At 39.1% G+C, this 17,520-nt stretch overlaps 1 protein-coding gene across 1 annotated transcript in view; it reads left to right on the forward strand.

The window, feature by feature from the left end:
* Positions 1 to 17,520, forward strand: part of C11H12orf66 (chromosome 11 C12orf66 homolog) — a 30,152-nt gene continuing 12,632 nt past the window's right edge. Inside the window, exons 1-2 of the mRNA XM_004089596.2 lie at positions 1 to 288; positions 6,336 to 6,621. Of these exons, the coding sequence (XP_004089644.1) occupies positions 54 to 288; positions 6,336 to 6,621 (521 nt within the window). The 5' untranslated portion in view covers positions 1 to 53. The remainder of the gene's footprint in view (positions 289 to 6,335; positions 6,622 to 17,520) is intronic.

The following is a 17,520-nucleotide window of genomic DNA, read 5'->3' on the forward strand; positions in this document are numbered from 1 at the left end:
CGGAAGTGCGAGGCCGAGGAGAGCCACGTGGGTCGAGCTGGGGCGCAGCTCGCATGGGGGAGTCTATCCCGCTGGCCGCCCCGGTCCCGGTGGAACAGGCGGTGCTGGAGACGTTCTTCTCTCACCTGGGTATCTTCTCTTACGACAAGGCTAAGGACAATGTGGAGAAGGAACGAGAGGCCAACAAGAGCGCGGGGGGCAGCTGGCTGTCGCTGCTGGCGGCCTTGGCGCACCTGGCCGCGGCCGAGAAGGTCTATCACAGCCTCACCTACCTGGGGCAGAAACTAGGTACCTCCGCCCCGCCCCCCGAGCCCCTTGAGGAGGAAGGAAAGGGGGTATATTCCCCAGTCGGCAGTGGCTTGGGTTTCCTGTCTCTGTGTCACTTCTAGTCGCAGGCTCGACTCGGCATTCCCAGGTCTCCTTCCACCGTTCCTTTCCTTCCCTGGGCTTCCACAAGCCCCGCCCACCGGCCTGCGCTGCTGATAGATTGGCGAACTGGGTAGATGCTCTTTGCAGGGCTGTGACCCAAACCGAAGGGTTTGCCCTTTTGCCTCGTGCATGGATTGATGCCATAAATGAGAAGTTAACCAAACTATGTCTTCATTGTTTTAATTAGTGACGCTGCAGCCAGAAGAGCAAAACTTTGCAAAACAACCTAGTTCTATTACTGAACACTGTTGTGTGGCCTCTTAAGATTAAGGCCTGAGAGTCACATTTGGAGTCCTACCCCGTCTTCATAGTCCCCCAATACATATTTAATGACTAAAGAAAATAAATGAATACTGGGCAGGAAAGGCAAGAAATATGCCTAACACTAGCAAGAGGAGACTTAAGGGGAAAATGGTAAACACTCTTAGCACCTCATGTACATCTTGCCTCTGAAAATAAGATTCAAGAGCTGATTCAACTGATTTTTACTAGTAGAAGCAATAAGTATAAGTAGATGAGAAGGAAATAGTAGATGTAAAAGGCATGGATTATGCATACAAAATAATATTACTGCTTAATTGTGACAAATAAATATATTTGAATCCTAGGGGTTTTAGAGTCAGTACTTTGAACTATTTTAGACTCTTCAATTTTCAGAAGCATGAGGTCTGATGTGAATGAAGGACACGTATATAAAATACAGAGAATAGAAATGTAAAATTGGTGTAGATTTCATTTTGATCCACCGCCCCCGTTCCCTAACCAGCCCCCTACTTTCCTTATATTTTCTGAAGGTGACCATGTACGTCTTATTGAGCTTTCAGTAAACACTCAAGAGACAGGGTTTCCTGAGATTGTAATTGCTGTAGCAAGTATGTTGATTTATACATACTTATTTAGTAGGCTAATTTATTAGCAAAAACTGGTCAGATAGTTTCACTTTATTTTTTTCCTCCTCTTTTTACAATGGCATTTCTCACAAATTTGCAGTTGCTGCTATGGTGTTACTATTCCCCTTTCTATAGATTAGCAAATTATATATGCAGTTATGTTGGGTAGATGATAAAGTCGAAACCAAAATATCTGCCCTCGAACTGTCAGATTGAGTTTGCATTCATATAACTTATTAAAAATGTGTATGAAAATTATAATTTATGTATAATATATATACAGATATGTTTTTTATATATGTGAAAATGGGGTGGATTCTAGCTGTAATACTGAAGGTAGGTAATATTTAGGCAGTTTTAGTTGTTTTTAGACTCCCCCACCTCAAAGAATGGTGACTGATTCAAGTGCCGTGATTCTTTGCTTTTTTTTTTTTATTAACTTATCCAGGGAAATTTGATGAAAGCTGTGTACTCACTCTCCAGAAAAATATATATGTGCATATAATTTTGCATATAACATGAGTGGGTTCAGTTGAATTTTCTAAAGTCTATTTATTGACTCCATTTAAAAAAATCTGCTACTCTAATTTTAAGTTGAATGAGCCAGGTTTTTATGTAAACAGAACTGGCTGCCCTGTGTGTAAGAATGTGTATATAAGATCTTCACTGTCTTTCACTTGGGTTCTGTAAAGTGTTCCTTAATGTGTAAATTGATTAGTTCTGCTTGAACCCCAGCTGGCATGGGTAAGCATGAGGGCTATGCCTTGAAACTGACCTACACAACATTTGGTGCTGTGAAACATGCCCAGGCACTGTTAGGTTCCTAGGTGGGCTCCTCACTTCTGAGTAAATATTCTGAAAATAGTGTATTTAATGCTTCATAACTTATTTACACGTACAGTAAACATAAGTTCCAGAATTTAAATTTTATCTTTGCATATTTTTTTTGGTACTGGAGTGTATATGTTATCAGTGTGCTTACAATATGACTTCACAATTATCAGGTTTACTGTCTATTTTCTTAAAAACTTAAGGAGAAAACTTTCGTGTTGCCGTTTAAAACATTCCCATGTTCTCCAACTACTTTGCTCATTAGAACCTTTATAAGTTTTCTTCACAAAGCAAAACAAAAAGTTTATGCATGCTTTTAAAAAATTTAAAACATAATTCTGAAAAGTTTTTTTAGCCTTACTGAGATATAATTGGCAAATAAAATTGTATATATTTAAGATGTACAACTTGATGTTTTGATGTATGTATCAATTGTGAAATGATCACCACAATCAAGCTACTTAGTATATCCATCACCTTACTTAGTTATCTTCCTTCCTTCCTTCCTTCTTTCATGTGTATATTGTCAGACTACTTAAGATCTACTCTCTGAGCAAATTTCAAGTAAAAAGTGAGTCTTTTTTTTTTTTTACCTCTCTTATGGATGGTATTTATTTGAGGCCTTAGCAGAGAATGCTGATTAAAGAAGCAAGCAGGGCCTTTAGACAGAGGATAGACCTTGACAGGGAGCTTTCTGTTCCTGTCTTGACCCTGTTACTGAAAAACTTCGAGTAGGGCCCTTATCTCGGTTCCTTCTCTTTCCTTTAAGAGAGAATAATACCTGTTTGGGGAAGGATCAGTGATTAAAATATGCTGACTCAATGCCTGTGGAGAATTTTAAAAGGTCATACTTTTCTTCCCTTTGTTTCGTTACTGGAGAGTTTCCTCAGCCTCGGGTTGCTGAAATTTAGCATAGTAGAAAATGACTTAACTTGAGAACTGATGTTTAAAAATTATTATTAGCAAGAAGTTGGAGAATAAAATGCCCAAGATGTTTTACACGTTCCCTTAATACACTTAAAATTTCATGACATGAGATAAACTGTTGAAATCTTGAGAAATGATGAGCATTTATAACTGCCTTCTAAAAGTCATTCAAAGTAATCATATTTTATAAGTTCAAAATATTGAAAAGAGAAAGAAGTTGGATGTTTCTGATTCCTTGTTTTCCAGCATGAAGAAAGGTCAGTCCCCACTGGATATTCCAAACCAAGATAGTGAACAGATAGGATTGGGTTCCTGAGAGCTTTGAGAAAAGAGAACTGTTTGAAAGAAATGTGTTGATGGTCTATCTCTTCCTTAGAGTAGTTTCACTTTACTTGGTTTCACATACTGGTGATTAGCGTTTATCGATAAGCTTTTAAAGGTATTCTTTGTATTTATGTAGTGTTTCCATTCCCCCAGATGAGGGTAATCTGATGAAGTTAGGTATCCTTTTTTTTTTTTTCTCCCATAAGTCCTAGAGACAGATGATATCCCTTTTTCAATGCGAAGTTAAAATTTTCACCAAGGCCACCCTGTTTAATAGTACTAGATAGCTCTTCTTTTTGTAGTACTTGAAGCTCCCAATTCACTACAGTTTCAGAAGCTCAATTATGTATTATTAGGAGTTTTAAAAAATGTATCAGTTATAAATAGAAGGGAAAGAAATTAGTATTATAGAATATATTCTTTGTTCCAGGCACATTACACACCAAATGTTATTTCATTTTGTTTTTTTAGCTCTATCACCAGTTTTATGTTAAAAATGACAACTAAAGCTCAAAGTGGTTCAGTAGTTTGCACATCAACATAGCCTGTAATCGTGGGAGCTGGGGTTTGAAACCAAGTCTTTCAGACCTCCACAGCTTTTAGGTTTTATATGATACTCTGATTACCCTCCTAAGCTGAGAGGTTTTATCCTAGATGTGGGCACAGAGGTCTATGTATGTTGTACCCTGCACTCTACAAAATCAGCAGAGCTAAACTGAATATGGGCATGGGAGGAAGGCAAACCCTGCAGGGAACAGTTCCGTATGGGATATTGGTGTCACAACTGGTCCACCTGTACCCATATGGACTTTGATGGTATTAGTTGGAGAAATGATGTGCCAGCTACTCAATCTGTTTGAAACAAGCTTGTCCAACCTGTGGCCTGCGAGCCACATGCAGTCCAGGATGGCTTTGAATGCGGCCCAACACAAATTCATAAACTAACTTTCTTTCTTTCTTCCTTTCTTCTTTTCTTTTCTTTCCTTTGGTTTTCTTTCCTTTCTTCCTTTCTTCTTTTCTTTCCTTCCCTTCTTTCTTTCTCTTTCTTTCTTTTTCTTTCTTTCTTTCTCTTTCTTTCTTTGTTTCTTTCTTTTCTTCCTTTCCTTTCCTTTCCTTCCTTCTTCTTTCTTTTCTTTTCTTTTCTTTTTTCTTTTGATGGAATCTTGCTCTGTTGCCTAGGCTGGAGTGCAGTGGCACAATTTCGGCTTGCTGCAGCCTCTGCCTCGCGGGTTCAAGCGATTCTCCTACCCCAGCCTCCCGAGTAGCTGGGTTTACAGGCACCCACCACCACGCCCGGCTAATTGTTTTGTATTTTTAGTACAGACGGGGTTTCACCATGTTGGCCAGGCTGGTCTCGAACTCCTGACCTCAGGTGATCTGCCCGCCTCGGCCTCCCAAAATGCTGGGATTACAGGCATGAGCCACCATGCCTGGCTAAACTTTCTTAAAACAATATGAGATTTTTCTGTGCATTTTTTTATCCTCATCAGCTATGGTTAGTGTTAGCATATTTTATATGTGCCCCAAGACAATTCTTCTTCTCCTAATGTGGCCCAGGGAAGCCAAAAGATTGAACACCCCTGGTTTAGACAGTATATTGGAAAAACACTTTTCAAAGTATCAGTAGTTTGTCTGGGGTGTCAGAAATAAGTAGCGTAACCAACTGTTCAAATTTGCCCAGGCCTGAGGTATTTCTAGGATGTGGGACTTTGTTTTAAAACCGTATAAAGATTTCCTGAGAAGCTAGACTTCTAGTGCTAAAACCTGGAAAGTCCTGGGTAAACTAGGACAAGTTGGTTACCTAGTAGTAAGGGAAGGAAGATTCATTTCTTGAAACATAAACTGAGCAATGAATTAAAATCAATATTGTAAAATGGTTCATTGATTAAGAGGATATTTTACAAATGCCTTGATACATTTTTATTCCTAATTACAGGTATATGTTTAGAATAGTAAATTCATTGAAGAGAAAATTTAAACTCTTGTCCATCTCCGAGTTTTTTTATATATTCCTAGAAATCACTGTTTTAAACCTGCCCTGTTTCTTTTTTTCTTTACACTTTCCTAATGTCTTGCTTCTGGCCCTTTGGTGGGTGCAGAATTGCTTAAGGGAACATCCATGAAGCTGGCTGTATACTTAGAAATATAATTGGTCATGTGTACATACAGAAGTGAGTAAATGGTATCTATGCTATTTGATCCTTTTTGGCTATGTAAAGGTGTTTTTGGTTTAATTTTTTGCTGATTTCCTTTGGAATCCCCTGGTTACAGCAGCAGTTATTTATAATTGGTTCCTGGTCTTAATAATTCACAATGTGGTGCTTATTATTTATAACGTATAGTGTCAATCTTGTCAAGAGTGCTAAGATTTTCTTTATTCTCCTGGGATCCCAGTAGTCTGTTTTCTTGCATAGAGGGAATATATGTGTATGTATTCAATTTTCTGGTATGATCTAAAAGATAAGATTCAAAGGAAAATACAACTCTAAAGCAGAAACAAAAAATCGTGACATATCAGGAATAACAATAGTGTTTCATAATTTGTGTGTTCTTTTGCTTTGAATACATCTATGTGAAAGGTAGGCTTTTTAGTTCCGGTTGGTGTTATTTGCTAGGTTAGTTATGCTCTGAAGTAAATCTGAATCCTCATTGAGTCGGGGTGGGGGAGAATTGGTACATGGGTAAGCAAATTGTACATAGGTCCATTGCTACAGTAATGAACTCTATCAGGTATTCGTTTAGCTTATTCCTTAGGGAAATTATGAATCATAAAGTATTTATTTATATCTCCATCATAGGAGACAGAGAATATGGTAGATGAAAACTTACTGAGCTCAGTGGGTTTGGATTCTTTGCTTTTGCATGCTGGTAGGTGTTTGGTACTTACGGTTTCTCCTTCTTACTTGTCATGTGCTTGTGTCGTTTGCCTGCCAGGGGGCCAGTCTTTCTTTAGCAGGAAGGATTCCATCCGCACCATCTATACTTCGTTGCATAACGAGCTGAAGAAGGTGGTGACTGGCCGTGGTGCCCTGGGTGGGACTGCTCCTCACGTGGAAGAACTCCTTTCCCACCTGTCAGAGCAGCTCTGCTTCTTTGTTCAGGCTCGGATGGAGATCGCAGACTTCTATGAGAAGATGTACACCCTCAGCACACAGAAGTTCATCAATGCTGAAGAGCTCGTTGGCCTTTTGGATGCCATCCTGAAAAAATACAGCTCCAGGTCAGTGTGGGGAGGAGGGAGGGAGAAAACGTGGCTGTCCTATCAATCCCACATAAGCTCAGAGTTTTTCTCCACACTCTTATGAAAATCTGTGATGAAATAACGGTGAAATAAATAACTGGATTACATTTTATACATATACATTAATCAACAGGTATACATTAGGCACCTTCATTGGTCTTATTAACACCACACGGCTGCTAAGCAATAGCAAAAGACCGAGAATGAAGTAATCATAAAACTTGTATTATAACCGATTTTGCTGCTTAGGAAAGAGTTCACACAACAAGAGAATTATATATAAAATAATAAGAATTTCTTTTTTCTGGAAACCAAATTGTAACATAGTAAAATATATGAAAATACATATTTTTTTGAGATGGAATCCCACTGTTGCCCAGGCTGGAGTGCAGTAGCATGATCTCAGCACACTGCAACCTCCACCTCCTGGGTTCAAGCAATTCTCCTGCCTCAGCCTCCTGAGTAGCTGGGATTATAGGTACACGCCACCACACCCAGCTAGTTTTTGTATTTTTTTTTTTTTTTAGTGGAGACGGGGTCTCACCATATTGGCCAGGCTGGTCTTGAACTCCTGACCTGAAGTGATCCACCTGCCTTCGCCTCCCAAAGTGCTGGGATTACAGGCCTGAGCCAATGCACCCGGCTGAAAATAATGTGAATTTTTAACAAATTATTATTCAAATAAATGTTGTCCCTTTTAAAGTAATCAGTGACTTATCTGCTTGTTCCTTCGAACAAGCCATTCTTTAACATGTGTTGGAAACTCATTTGTAATTCCTTTTAGAGTTTCTGCCATACAGTTTAGGTTTCATTTTAAGTATTCTTAGTGGAGGCAGGCATCCACTAAGTGCCTGTAATCTCCTGGGTTCAAGTGATTTTCCTGCCTCAGCCTCCTGCGTAGCTGAGATTACAGGTGCATGCCACCATGCCTGGCTAATTTTTTTTGTATTTTTAGTAGAGATGGGGTTTCACCGTGTTGGTCAGGCTGGTCTTGAGCTCCTGACCTTGTGATCCGCCTGTCTCGGCCTCCCAAAGTGCTGGGATTACAGGTATGAGCCACCATACCCAGCCGAGTTGAGCTTTTAACGGCAGGTAGGATTTCGAAAGCAACTGTAGGAAAGAAGACGGCAGGTGTTTTGAGATGAGAGGGTATTTCAGAATACAAAAAGCCTTCAGGGTTTTGGTACTTACAATTCTTTCTCCCTTAAAAGTTCTTACTGTAGTTATCTTCTCATCTTTAAGTCTTGGTTCAAACAGAGAAGCCTTCTCTCACTATCCTACCAAAACTATTCTGCTTTTAGTCACTATCTTATTCTCCTGATTTATTGCCATCTGAAGTTGCTGTTGTTTGTTTAGGGTGTTTTTTCTTTCCTTTTCTCAAAAACTAGAATGTGAGCTCCATCACAGCTGCTGTGCCTTTAGCACCTGGAACAGAACCTAGCACATAGTAGATGCTGAATAGATGTTTGCTGAATAAATGAGTGAATAGTTGTGTTCCAGGTTGAAAATTTGTACTTAATTTGGTAAGTAGTGGGGAACCATGCAAAGTTTTGAACCAGGAGTATCCTGTTCTTAGACTAATTACTGTGGCACTGTGTGTACAATGGGATGGTGAAGAGAGAGGTTACAGGAGAAAAGGTTAGTTTAGCAGGCTATGATGGTAACCTAATAGGCAGAAGGAGGGCCTCATGGCTGCAAGACAGTGGGAAAGGAGATGCTGACAAGAAGTCTATAAGTCTTATCAACAGGATGGTGGGAATAATGAGAGGTTGCTGTCAAAGATGATACTTAGGTTTTGCCCCTCCAATGATAATATTGTTTACAGAATTGAAAAGACAAGAGGAACTGAAGAGGAACTGGTTTAGAAGGAAGGTAGTAAGCTAAAATTGGGGCAAGTTGAGTGTGAGTTGCTAGCAGATTTTCGAGTAAAGATTTAGCAGGCAGTTGGAAGTGGGGGTCTAGAGTTCAGACGAAAGGCCAGAAATAAAACAACTTGGAAGTAGATTCATACAGTTTTATGGTTTAAAAACTAAAATGTTATTGTTCTTTAATAAAACAGCAATTGATTTTTCACCTTGTAGGAAAAGGGGGAGAGGGTGGAAATATTTATATATACCTATTCTGAAGGAAATGAGCATGTATTGAGCAACTACTGTGTGCCAGACACTATGCAAGACCCTCTTCTCTGTTACCTGATTTGAAGTACAGGTATAAATAGTGCACCTTTTATAGAGTCCCAGAGAAGTGGAACACTTTGCTTAGAGTCATACAGCTTAGCTCTGTGACTTCAGAGCCCATATTGTTTTGTGTATGCATCATTGCTTGTTATTAAAAATTGAGATGTTTTTTATCTAGTCCAGATAAATAATTTCTCTTTGCTGATCATTTTGTAAGTCAATAAATTAGTTCTTCAGAAGACCTAGGAAGCATTTACTACATTCTCTTGCTAGGAATACGAGTTGTGTGCCACCTACAACCACGTACATACATAGTCTTTCTGAGCATAAGATAGTTTGGTTAATATATTATTATGTTACTATTCTTTCTTTCTTTTTCTTTTCTTTTTTTTTTTTTTGAGATGGTCTCGCTCTGTTGCCCAGGTGGGAGTGCAGTGACATGATCTCAGCAAACTGCAACCTCCACCTCCAGGGCTCAGCGACCTTCCCACCCCAGCCCACCAAGCAGCTGTGACCACAGGTGTGCACCACTATGCCTGGCTAATTTTTTCGTTTTTGGTAGAGACAGGGTTTCTCCATGTTGCCCAGGCTGATCTCAAACTCCTGAGCTGAAGCAATCCATCCACCTCGGCCTCCCAAAGTGCTGGGATTACAGGAGTGAGCTACTGTGTCCAGCCTATTCTTTCTCTATAAAAGTTTTCCTCTGATTTTTTATTTTGAAATTTTTAATGCTATAAAAAGTTGCAAGTATAGTATAATGAACATAGTACCATATGATCAGCAATTCTACTCCTAGGTATATATCCAAGAAAAATGAAAACATATGTCCACACATAAAACCATTGACATGAATGTTCATAGCAGCATTACTTACAATAGCCAAAGGGCAGAAACAACCCCAATGTCCATTGACCAATGGATGAATGGATAAATAAATGTGGTATATCCATACAATGGAATATTATTCAGCAATAAAAAGGAATGAAGTACTGACACATGCAACAACACGGATGAACCTTGAGAACATTATGCTAAGTGAAAGAAGCTAGTCATAAAAGACCACATGGAAATCACATAATTTCCATTATGCGAAATATCCAGAACAGGCAAGTAGACACAGCAAGTAGATTACAAATTCATAGTCACAGAAAATGGTTGCCAGGAGTTGGAGGGGAAGGAGGAGTGATTGCTAATGGGCACAGGATTGCTTTTTTGGGGACCATGAGACTTTTCTAAAATTGATCGTGGTGATGGTTGCATAATTCTGCGAATATATTAAAACCATTGAATTGTACGCTTTAAAAGGATGGTACATGAAGTAATTAACAGTAAAGCTGTTACTAAAAAAAAAATGACCATACAATGAACATATAACTATCCTTCACCTTTGTTCACAAATTGTTAACATTTTGCCACATTTGCCTTATCTCTCTCTGTATATGATTGTACTTCCCTGAGTTATTTGGAAGTAAAATGCAATCATCGTGACACTTTCCTCCTACATACTCAGATTTTGTCTTCTAAGAACCATACATAATCATAACACAGTTTTGAATGAAAAAAACAGTTTTTACATTCAGGAAATCTAACACTGATTTTCTGCTGTTGTATAATACATAGTCCATGTTCGGATTTCCCCAATTGTCTCCAAAATGTTCTTTATAGTTGCTTGTTATTTTTTATTGTCATCGCTCTTTGATTTTTGTGGCATATTCTAAATTTTCTTTTTTTTTAAATTGTTTGATATATAATATGTTCACATGCGTCAACATTTATAAAGTGTAACACAGTGGAAAGTTGTCTTCCTTCCCCTTAGCTACTTAGTTCCCGTCTTTAAGAGGCAACTAAAATTAGCAGGTTTTTTTTTTCTTTAAGATTGAGTCTTGCTGTGTTGCCCAGGCTGGAGTGCAGTGGCGTGATCTTGGCTCACTGCAACTTCTGCCTCTGGGGTTCAAGTGATTCTCCTGCCTCAGCCTCCCAATTAGCTGAAATTACAGGCATGCGTCCCCAGGCTTGGCTAATTTTTTTTGTATCTTTAGTAGAAATGGAGTTTCACCATGTTGGTCAGGCTGGTCTTGAACTCCTGACCTCAAATGATCCTCCCACGTCAGCCTTCCAAAGTGCTAGGATTGGTGTGAGCCACTGTGCCCGGCCTAAAGTTAGCAAGTTCTTGCTGTCATTCCTGAGAAATAGGCTATGCATATAAATATATACTTACTTTTTTTAAACATTTAAAAATTTTGTATTTTTGGAAATATTCTTTTATTTCTTCCTCCAATCTGAGTAGTATGTTTTCTTTTAATAATATAGTTTTTTGAAACCCCAAAACTGAAGTACAGTTAAGGATATGATTCCTAAGGGGAAGAGATCTCATGTAGTGATTTTCAAACGCTAATGTAAAAGTGGTTTGCTGAACTCTTCGGGAAGCTTAAGAAAAATACCCATCCCTGAGCCCTTCCTCCTCTTCCCTAAGAGGGTAAAATTTAGTGTGCCCAGAAACCTCTGTTTTCAAAGTTCCCTGTGATAATGATACATGGTCTGCACACAAAAAAAATTGGGTAAGAGAAAGATGTCAGCTCCAGGATAGAATAGGTACTGAACCTTACTGATGTGTGTGTGTACACGTGTATGTGTGTGTCTCCTAGGACTGATTAGTATTAATTGTTTTCATTTTATTAGATTTGTGCCCTATCATCTTTATTTATTTTGAGATGAGATCTTGTTCTGTCACCCAGGCTAGAGTTCAGTGGTGCTCTCTCAGCTCACTGCAGCCTCAACTGCCTGGGCTGAAGTGATCCTTCCACCTCAGCCTGCCAAGTGGCTAGGACTACGGGAGCATGCCACCACCCCTGGATAATTATTTTATTTTTTTGCAGAGACAGGGTCTTGCTATATTGCCCAGGCTGGTCTTGAACTCCTGCATTCAAGCCATCCTCCTGCCTTGGCCTTCCAAAGTGCTGGGATTACAGGTGTAAGCCACACACCCAGGCCCTATCATCTTTAAACCTTCTTTGAAACACCCCACTTCCCAGAGCCTTAGGAGTTTCTCCCTTTCCCTGCAGACTTAATTTTCAAAGTTCTTAGGGCAGTTCTTAGTTGAAACCCTCATCCTCTGAGTGGATATTGATGGAGTTGGATGGAACTGGATTACAGTATGGACAAGAGATGTCTTTTTTCATCTACAATTTCCATCTTCCACCCATGCTGCCTTTCTCTAATTAATAGGGAATGACTGATCACAGACCCATCCTAGCCTGAAAATGATCTAAATTAGAGGCTTTGGGTTAATTTGAACAACATAAATTCTTTAAGGAATTCTGAAAAGTTGAACTTCTATATAATGATTTTCTTTGGGAAGTGGGATTCCTTTATGTATCAACTAACATGATTTTGCCCTTTGCTAGGTTAACGTGCTTTTTTCTGTAGACTTTTTGATCTGGCATCTGTGCTACACCAAACATTTCTCCTTTATGGTTTCAGTGTTCTAGAGAAATAATTCATATTTTGGTATTCTGTTTTATTGAAAAAGTTAATCCTCTTCCCAAAGGATCCATTTATCTTTCAGGGAATGTCCCAGTGTAGCTGATCCATGTCAGAACTCTTATAACAAATTTTGTGAATAGTACTATGTTTCAAATGCTGAAATACTTTTGTATTAAAAAATTAATGAGTGTGATGAATAGCATGGAATCTAAACCTCTGCCCTTGATTTAACATGTAGGTCCTATGTGAGTTATTGCAATGTCTAGTCTGCTTTCACAGATGAATGGAAAGTATATTTTGTTTTTTTTCTTCTGGAAGCCAGTTGTGTTCACAGTAGAATGGTGTTAAAAAAGTCTTCCTTTTTGGTAAATTTATAACTTTTTTTTTTTTTTTGAGATGGAGTTTCGCTTTTGTTGCTCAGGCTGGAGTGCAGTGGCGCAATCTTGGCTCACTGCAACCTCTGCCTCCCGGGTTCAAGCGATTCTCCTGCCTCAGCCTCCAAAGTAGCTGGAATTACAGGTGCCTGCCACCACGCCCAGTTAATTTTTGTATTTTTAGTAGAGACCGGGTTTTACCATGTTGGCCAGGCTGGTCTTGAACCCCTGACCTCAGGTGATCAACCCCGCTTAGCATCCCAAAGTGCTGGGATTATAGGTGTGAGCCACAGCGCCTGGCCAGTTTATAACATTATTAAGCATATGTAAGTTCTTGTTTAGGAATCACAGTCATTTGTGATTCTGCATTTCAAATTGAATTATTAACAAATTGGACTATATTAATATTATAATTATTATATAAGTTTAATTGTGTGCCATTTAGCAGAAGAAACATGAACTTAGCTTGTATAGGGTCACAGTATCTGCTATTCCTTGAGTACTTTTGAGGAGCAATAGAACTTGGGTTTTTGTTTTTGTTTTTGTTTTCCAAAGAAGCACCAATGGAACATTTTCTGATTCTGCAGGATTTTTTACACATTTGTTTATTGTTTTGTGGTTATAAAAGAAAATTCTGGCTAATTTTTCTGTTTCATGGTTAAAACAAATTTGCAAGATAGATTGTAAATGCATATTAATATTTACTCTCCTAAATCAAAACTATAATATTAAGAAATAATACTTTTAAAGAAAGAAGAAAGCCATCACTTAGGCATTCCAGACTGTTAAAAAAAATCTCTACGGTATGGCAATAATAAACCATTCCATGATTTTAATTGTTAAATAATAATTTTATAGCTAGAATTTAAATAACATTAAAAAATTGATCTATATATATTTGTTTGCATTTTAGGAAGCACACTTTCTTGATCTGAATGCTTTAATTCACAAATTTCTCACAAAAGGCAGAACTACAATTTATTTAGCCCTTATGCCCACTTTTTGTCAAAAAAAGATTTTTGATGATAAGGCTGTTAATAAGACATTTTGTTAGTTGCATGTGTATAGTTAACAAGGTTAATTATTGCTCAATGAAAATTTCACAAGCAAAACTAGTAGTAGTGCAATTTCTGTGGAATGCACTCTCTCCTAGGCATTTGACATGCTTAGATTTTAATAGTGAAGACTCAGGCAAGGTCTTCCGTGATACTGCCCCAGCCTATCTTTTCAAATTCATCTGCTACCTCCCATCAAATGCTTTACATTGCAGCCAAATTCTTAGTACAAAGAAAGAAACTTAAAAGGGCCAGGCACAGTGTCTAATGCGTGTAATCCCAGCACTTTGGGAGGCCAAGACGGGCGGATCACTTGAGGTCAGGAGTTTGAGACCAGCCTGGCCAACATGGCGAAACTCCATCTCTACTAAAAATACAGAAATCAGACGTGTGGTGGTGTGTGCCTGTAATCCCAGGTACTTAGGAGGCTGAGGCAGGAGTATCACCTGAACCCAGTAGGTGGAGGCTGCATTGAGCTGAGATTGCACCACTGCACTCCAGCCTGGGCAACAGAGTGAGTGAGTGAGAGAGAGAGAGAGAGAATCAAAGAGAATCAAAGAGAAATAATTGAGGATTTTAAGCAGAAGTCCAGTCATTGAGGATTTTAAGCAGAAGTCCAAAAATAACCCCATAGTCTAATGCTCAATATGTTCCTCATAAGGATTTGCCGTTTCCTACCTCTCTGCTTAGGCTCCTGTTATTTTTATGCTCAGAATGTCCTTTTATTGTTCTATCATGTATCAGTTCGCTATTGCCACAATAAGTCTGCATAGCAGACTTCCAAATTTACACTTGTGTGTTTGCAGGCCTACTAGGGCTGGCTGACCTGAGCAGGGTTCAAGCGGGTAGCTCTGCTTAACACTGTTTGTCTCACTGGGGTTGACTTTTTACTGTGAGCTTTGGGTTTAGGTCTGCTCCACATGTGTTCATTCTGAGCCCAAGGTTGGAGGGGAAGTAGCTACCCAGTAGCAATGTCCAAAGTGCAAAAGTATGACCTAGCTAAGCTCATTTTAAGCCTTTGCTTGCATCCAATCTGTTAGCATCTCTTTGGCCAAAGCAAGTTACTTGGCCCAGTCCATATTCCATGGGTAGGAAAGGAGCTGCAAAGTTACAAAACAAAGGGTGAGGAATCATGAATGGGAGAAGACGGGCTGGAAAATCAAGCCCCCATCTTCGTATGGCAAAATCCTGCCTACTCTTTCCCCCTGCTTTTTTATTTTGTTAAAAAAAGTACGTAATATCAAATTTACTGTCTCTCTCTTTTTTTTTTTTTTTTTTTGAGATAAGAGTTGGCTCTATCACCTTGGCTAGAATGCAGTGGCCTGATCCCAGCTCACTGCAACCTCCACCTCCTGAGCTCAAGCAATTCTCCTGCCTCAGCCTCCCGAGTAGCTGGGATTACAGGTGCATATCACCACACCTAGCTAATTTTTGTATTTTTGTAGAGATGGGGTTTTGCCGTGTTGCCCAGGCTGGTCTTGAACGCGTGAGCTCAAGGGGCCCGCCCATCTTAGCCTCCCAAAGTGCTGGGATTACAGGCATAGCCACTGCCCCCAGCAAATTTACGATTTTAACTTTTTTTATGTATCCAGTTCAGTAGTGTTAAGTATATTTACAGTCTTTTGTAGTAGATCTTTAGAATATTTTCATCTCGCCTCACTGAAACCCTGTACTCATTGAGCAACATTTCCCCCACTCCCAGCCCTGGGCAACTACTGTTCTGTTTTCTGTTTCCATGAGTTTGACTACTCTGGATACCACATATAAGTAGAATCATACAGTATTTGTCTTTTTGTGACTGGCTTATTTCAGTTACCATAATGTCCTTGAGATTCACCCATGTTGTAGCATGTGACAGGATTTACTTCTTTTTAAGGCTGAGCAATGTTCCATTTGTATGTATGTACCCCATTTTCTTTATCCATTCGTCAATGGGCATTGGAGTTGTTTCCACCTCTTAGCTATTTTAAGCATCATGGCTCAATTCAAATGCCATCTCCTCTATGGCTTCCACAATCTTTTGACCAAAAGGAATTGTTCCGTCCTCTGAAATGTTATTTTATTCATAATAAATGTATTAGTTTCTACTTTGTATTCATTATAAATACCTCCTTCTGCCATGGAAGGTCCAGTGGGGCAAATCTCTGGGTAATTTTTTATATCTTCAATGTATTGGTATTTAAGAGTTAGTAAACAAGTTGTTTTAAATGAAAAGATGTTACAGATTTTGTTTTGTCATGGTAAAATATACATAACATAAAATTTATCATTTTGGGTGCAGCAAATCACTGTGGTACACATATGCCTATGTAACAAAGCTGCGTGTTCTGCACATGTGAAAAAAAATTTATCATTTTGGCCTGATGTGGTGGTGGCTCACACCTGTAATCCCAGAACTTCGGGAGACTAAAGCAAGATGATTGCTTGAGGTTAGGAATTCAAGACCACCCTGGGAAACATAGCAAGACCCTGTCTCTACAAAAAATTTAAAAATTAGCTGGGTGTGGTGGTGTGTGCCTGTAGTCCCAGCTGCTAAGTGGGCTGAGGTGGAAGGATCCCTTGAACCTGGAAGGTTCAGGCTGCATTGAGCTGTGCAGTGAGACCCTGCCTATAAATAGATAAATAAATAAACAAATAAGAACATACACCTTTTGGAAAGAACTCCATGGTGCAAATTTGCAAAGGAGAAAGGCAGTGTTTCTAAAGTGGAGTTTTGTGTTGCATTAGAATATTAACACAAATCTATTCATTTTGTATTTTCCTCTATTCTATGGAGCGAGCCTGCCTGCCTTCCTGCCTTCCGTCCTTCCTTCATTCCTTTGTTCCTCCCTTCCTTCCTTCCTTCCCTTTTTCCTTCCTTCCCTTTTTCCCTCCTTCCTTCCTTCCTTCCCTTTTTCCTTCCTTCCCTTTTCTCTCCCTCCCTCCCTCCCTTCCTTCCTTCCCTTTTTCCTTACTTCTTCCTTCCTTCCTTCCTTCCCTTTTCCCTCCCTCCCTCCCTTCCCTTTTCCCTGCCTCCCTCCCTTCCTTCCTTCCCTCCCTTTTTCCTTGCTTCCTTCCCTTTTTCCTTCCTTCCTTCCTTCCTTCCTTCCTTCCTTCTTTCCTTCCCTTTTTCCTTCCTTTCCTTAGAGCAGATGTTCTCTGCAAATAGTTGTTAATTTATTCTGTATTAAGACTATTCAGACTCTTTCAAGCTTGCTGCCGTAGCTTAGGTGGATATTTTTGGATTACAACCATTTAACAGAGCCTCCTATAATACGAGTTGTGAATAGCTATGAGGCACATGGCAGAGTGGAAATAGGGAAATGATACATCATAATGCTAATCTCTAAGTCTTGGCAGACTAACATTAACATGAATTTTTAGCTCTTCTTGAGGTTGAAAAATAGCTTCAACATTCACATTTATCTTTAATAAATGTTGAGCACTTAAGCACTTTTAGTGTATGTTATGGAAGAGCTTGTTCGGAGTTCTTTCTGAAGGTTTGGACAGGGAATTTATGTCCTCTTAAGGAGAGCATTGGACATAAATGATGACTTTCAGCTGAAAGCAGTAGAAAGATAACAATAGTGTTATTTGTACTAGAATTTTCTCTAATTTCATGTCATTAATCCTGTGATTAACAGTCTTACTATGTTGCTAGTTCCTGGGCAAATTCTCCTAATAGCCATGATTATAGAAGATTGTGATATTTAATGCTTATAAGTGTCAAGGGGCCTGAAAGCTAAGGTGATAGGAGGCTTTCTTACAATTCAAAGATTTTGAGACTTATTCTATAACAGGGTTTTGCAT

The sequence above is a fragment of the Nomascus leucogenys genome, chromosome 11 (assembly GCF_006542625.1).
Source record: "Nomascus leucogenys isolate Asia chromosome 11, Asia_NLE_v1, whole genome shotgun sequence".
NCBI lineage: Eukaryota > Metazoa > Chordata > Mammalia > Primates > Hylobatidae > Nomascus > Nomascus leucogenys.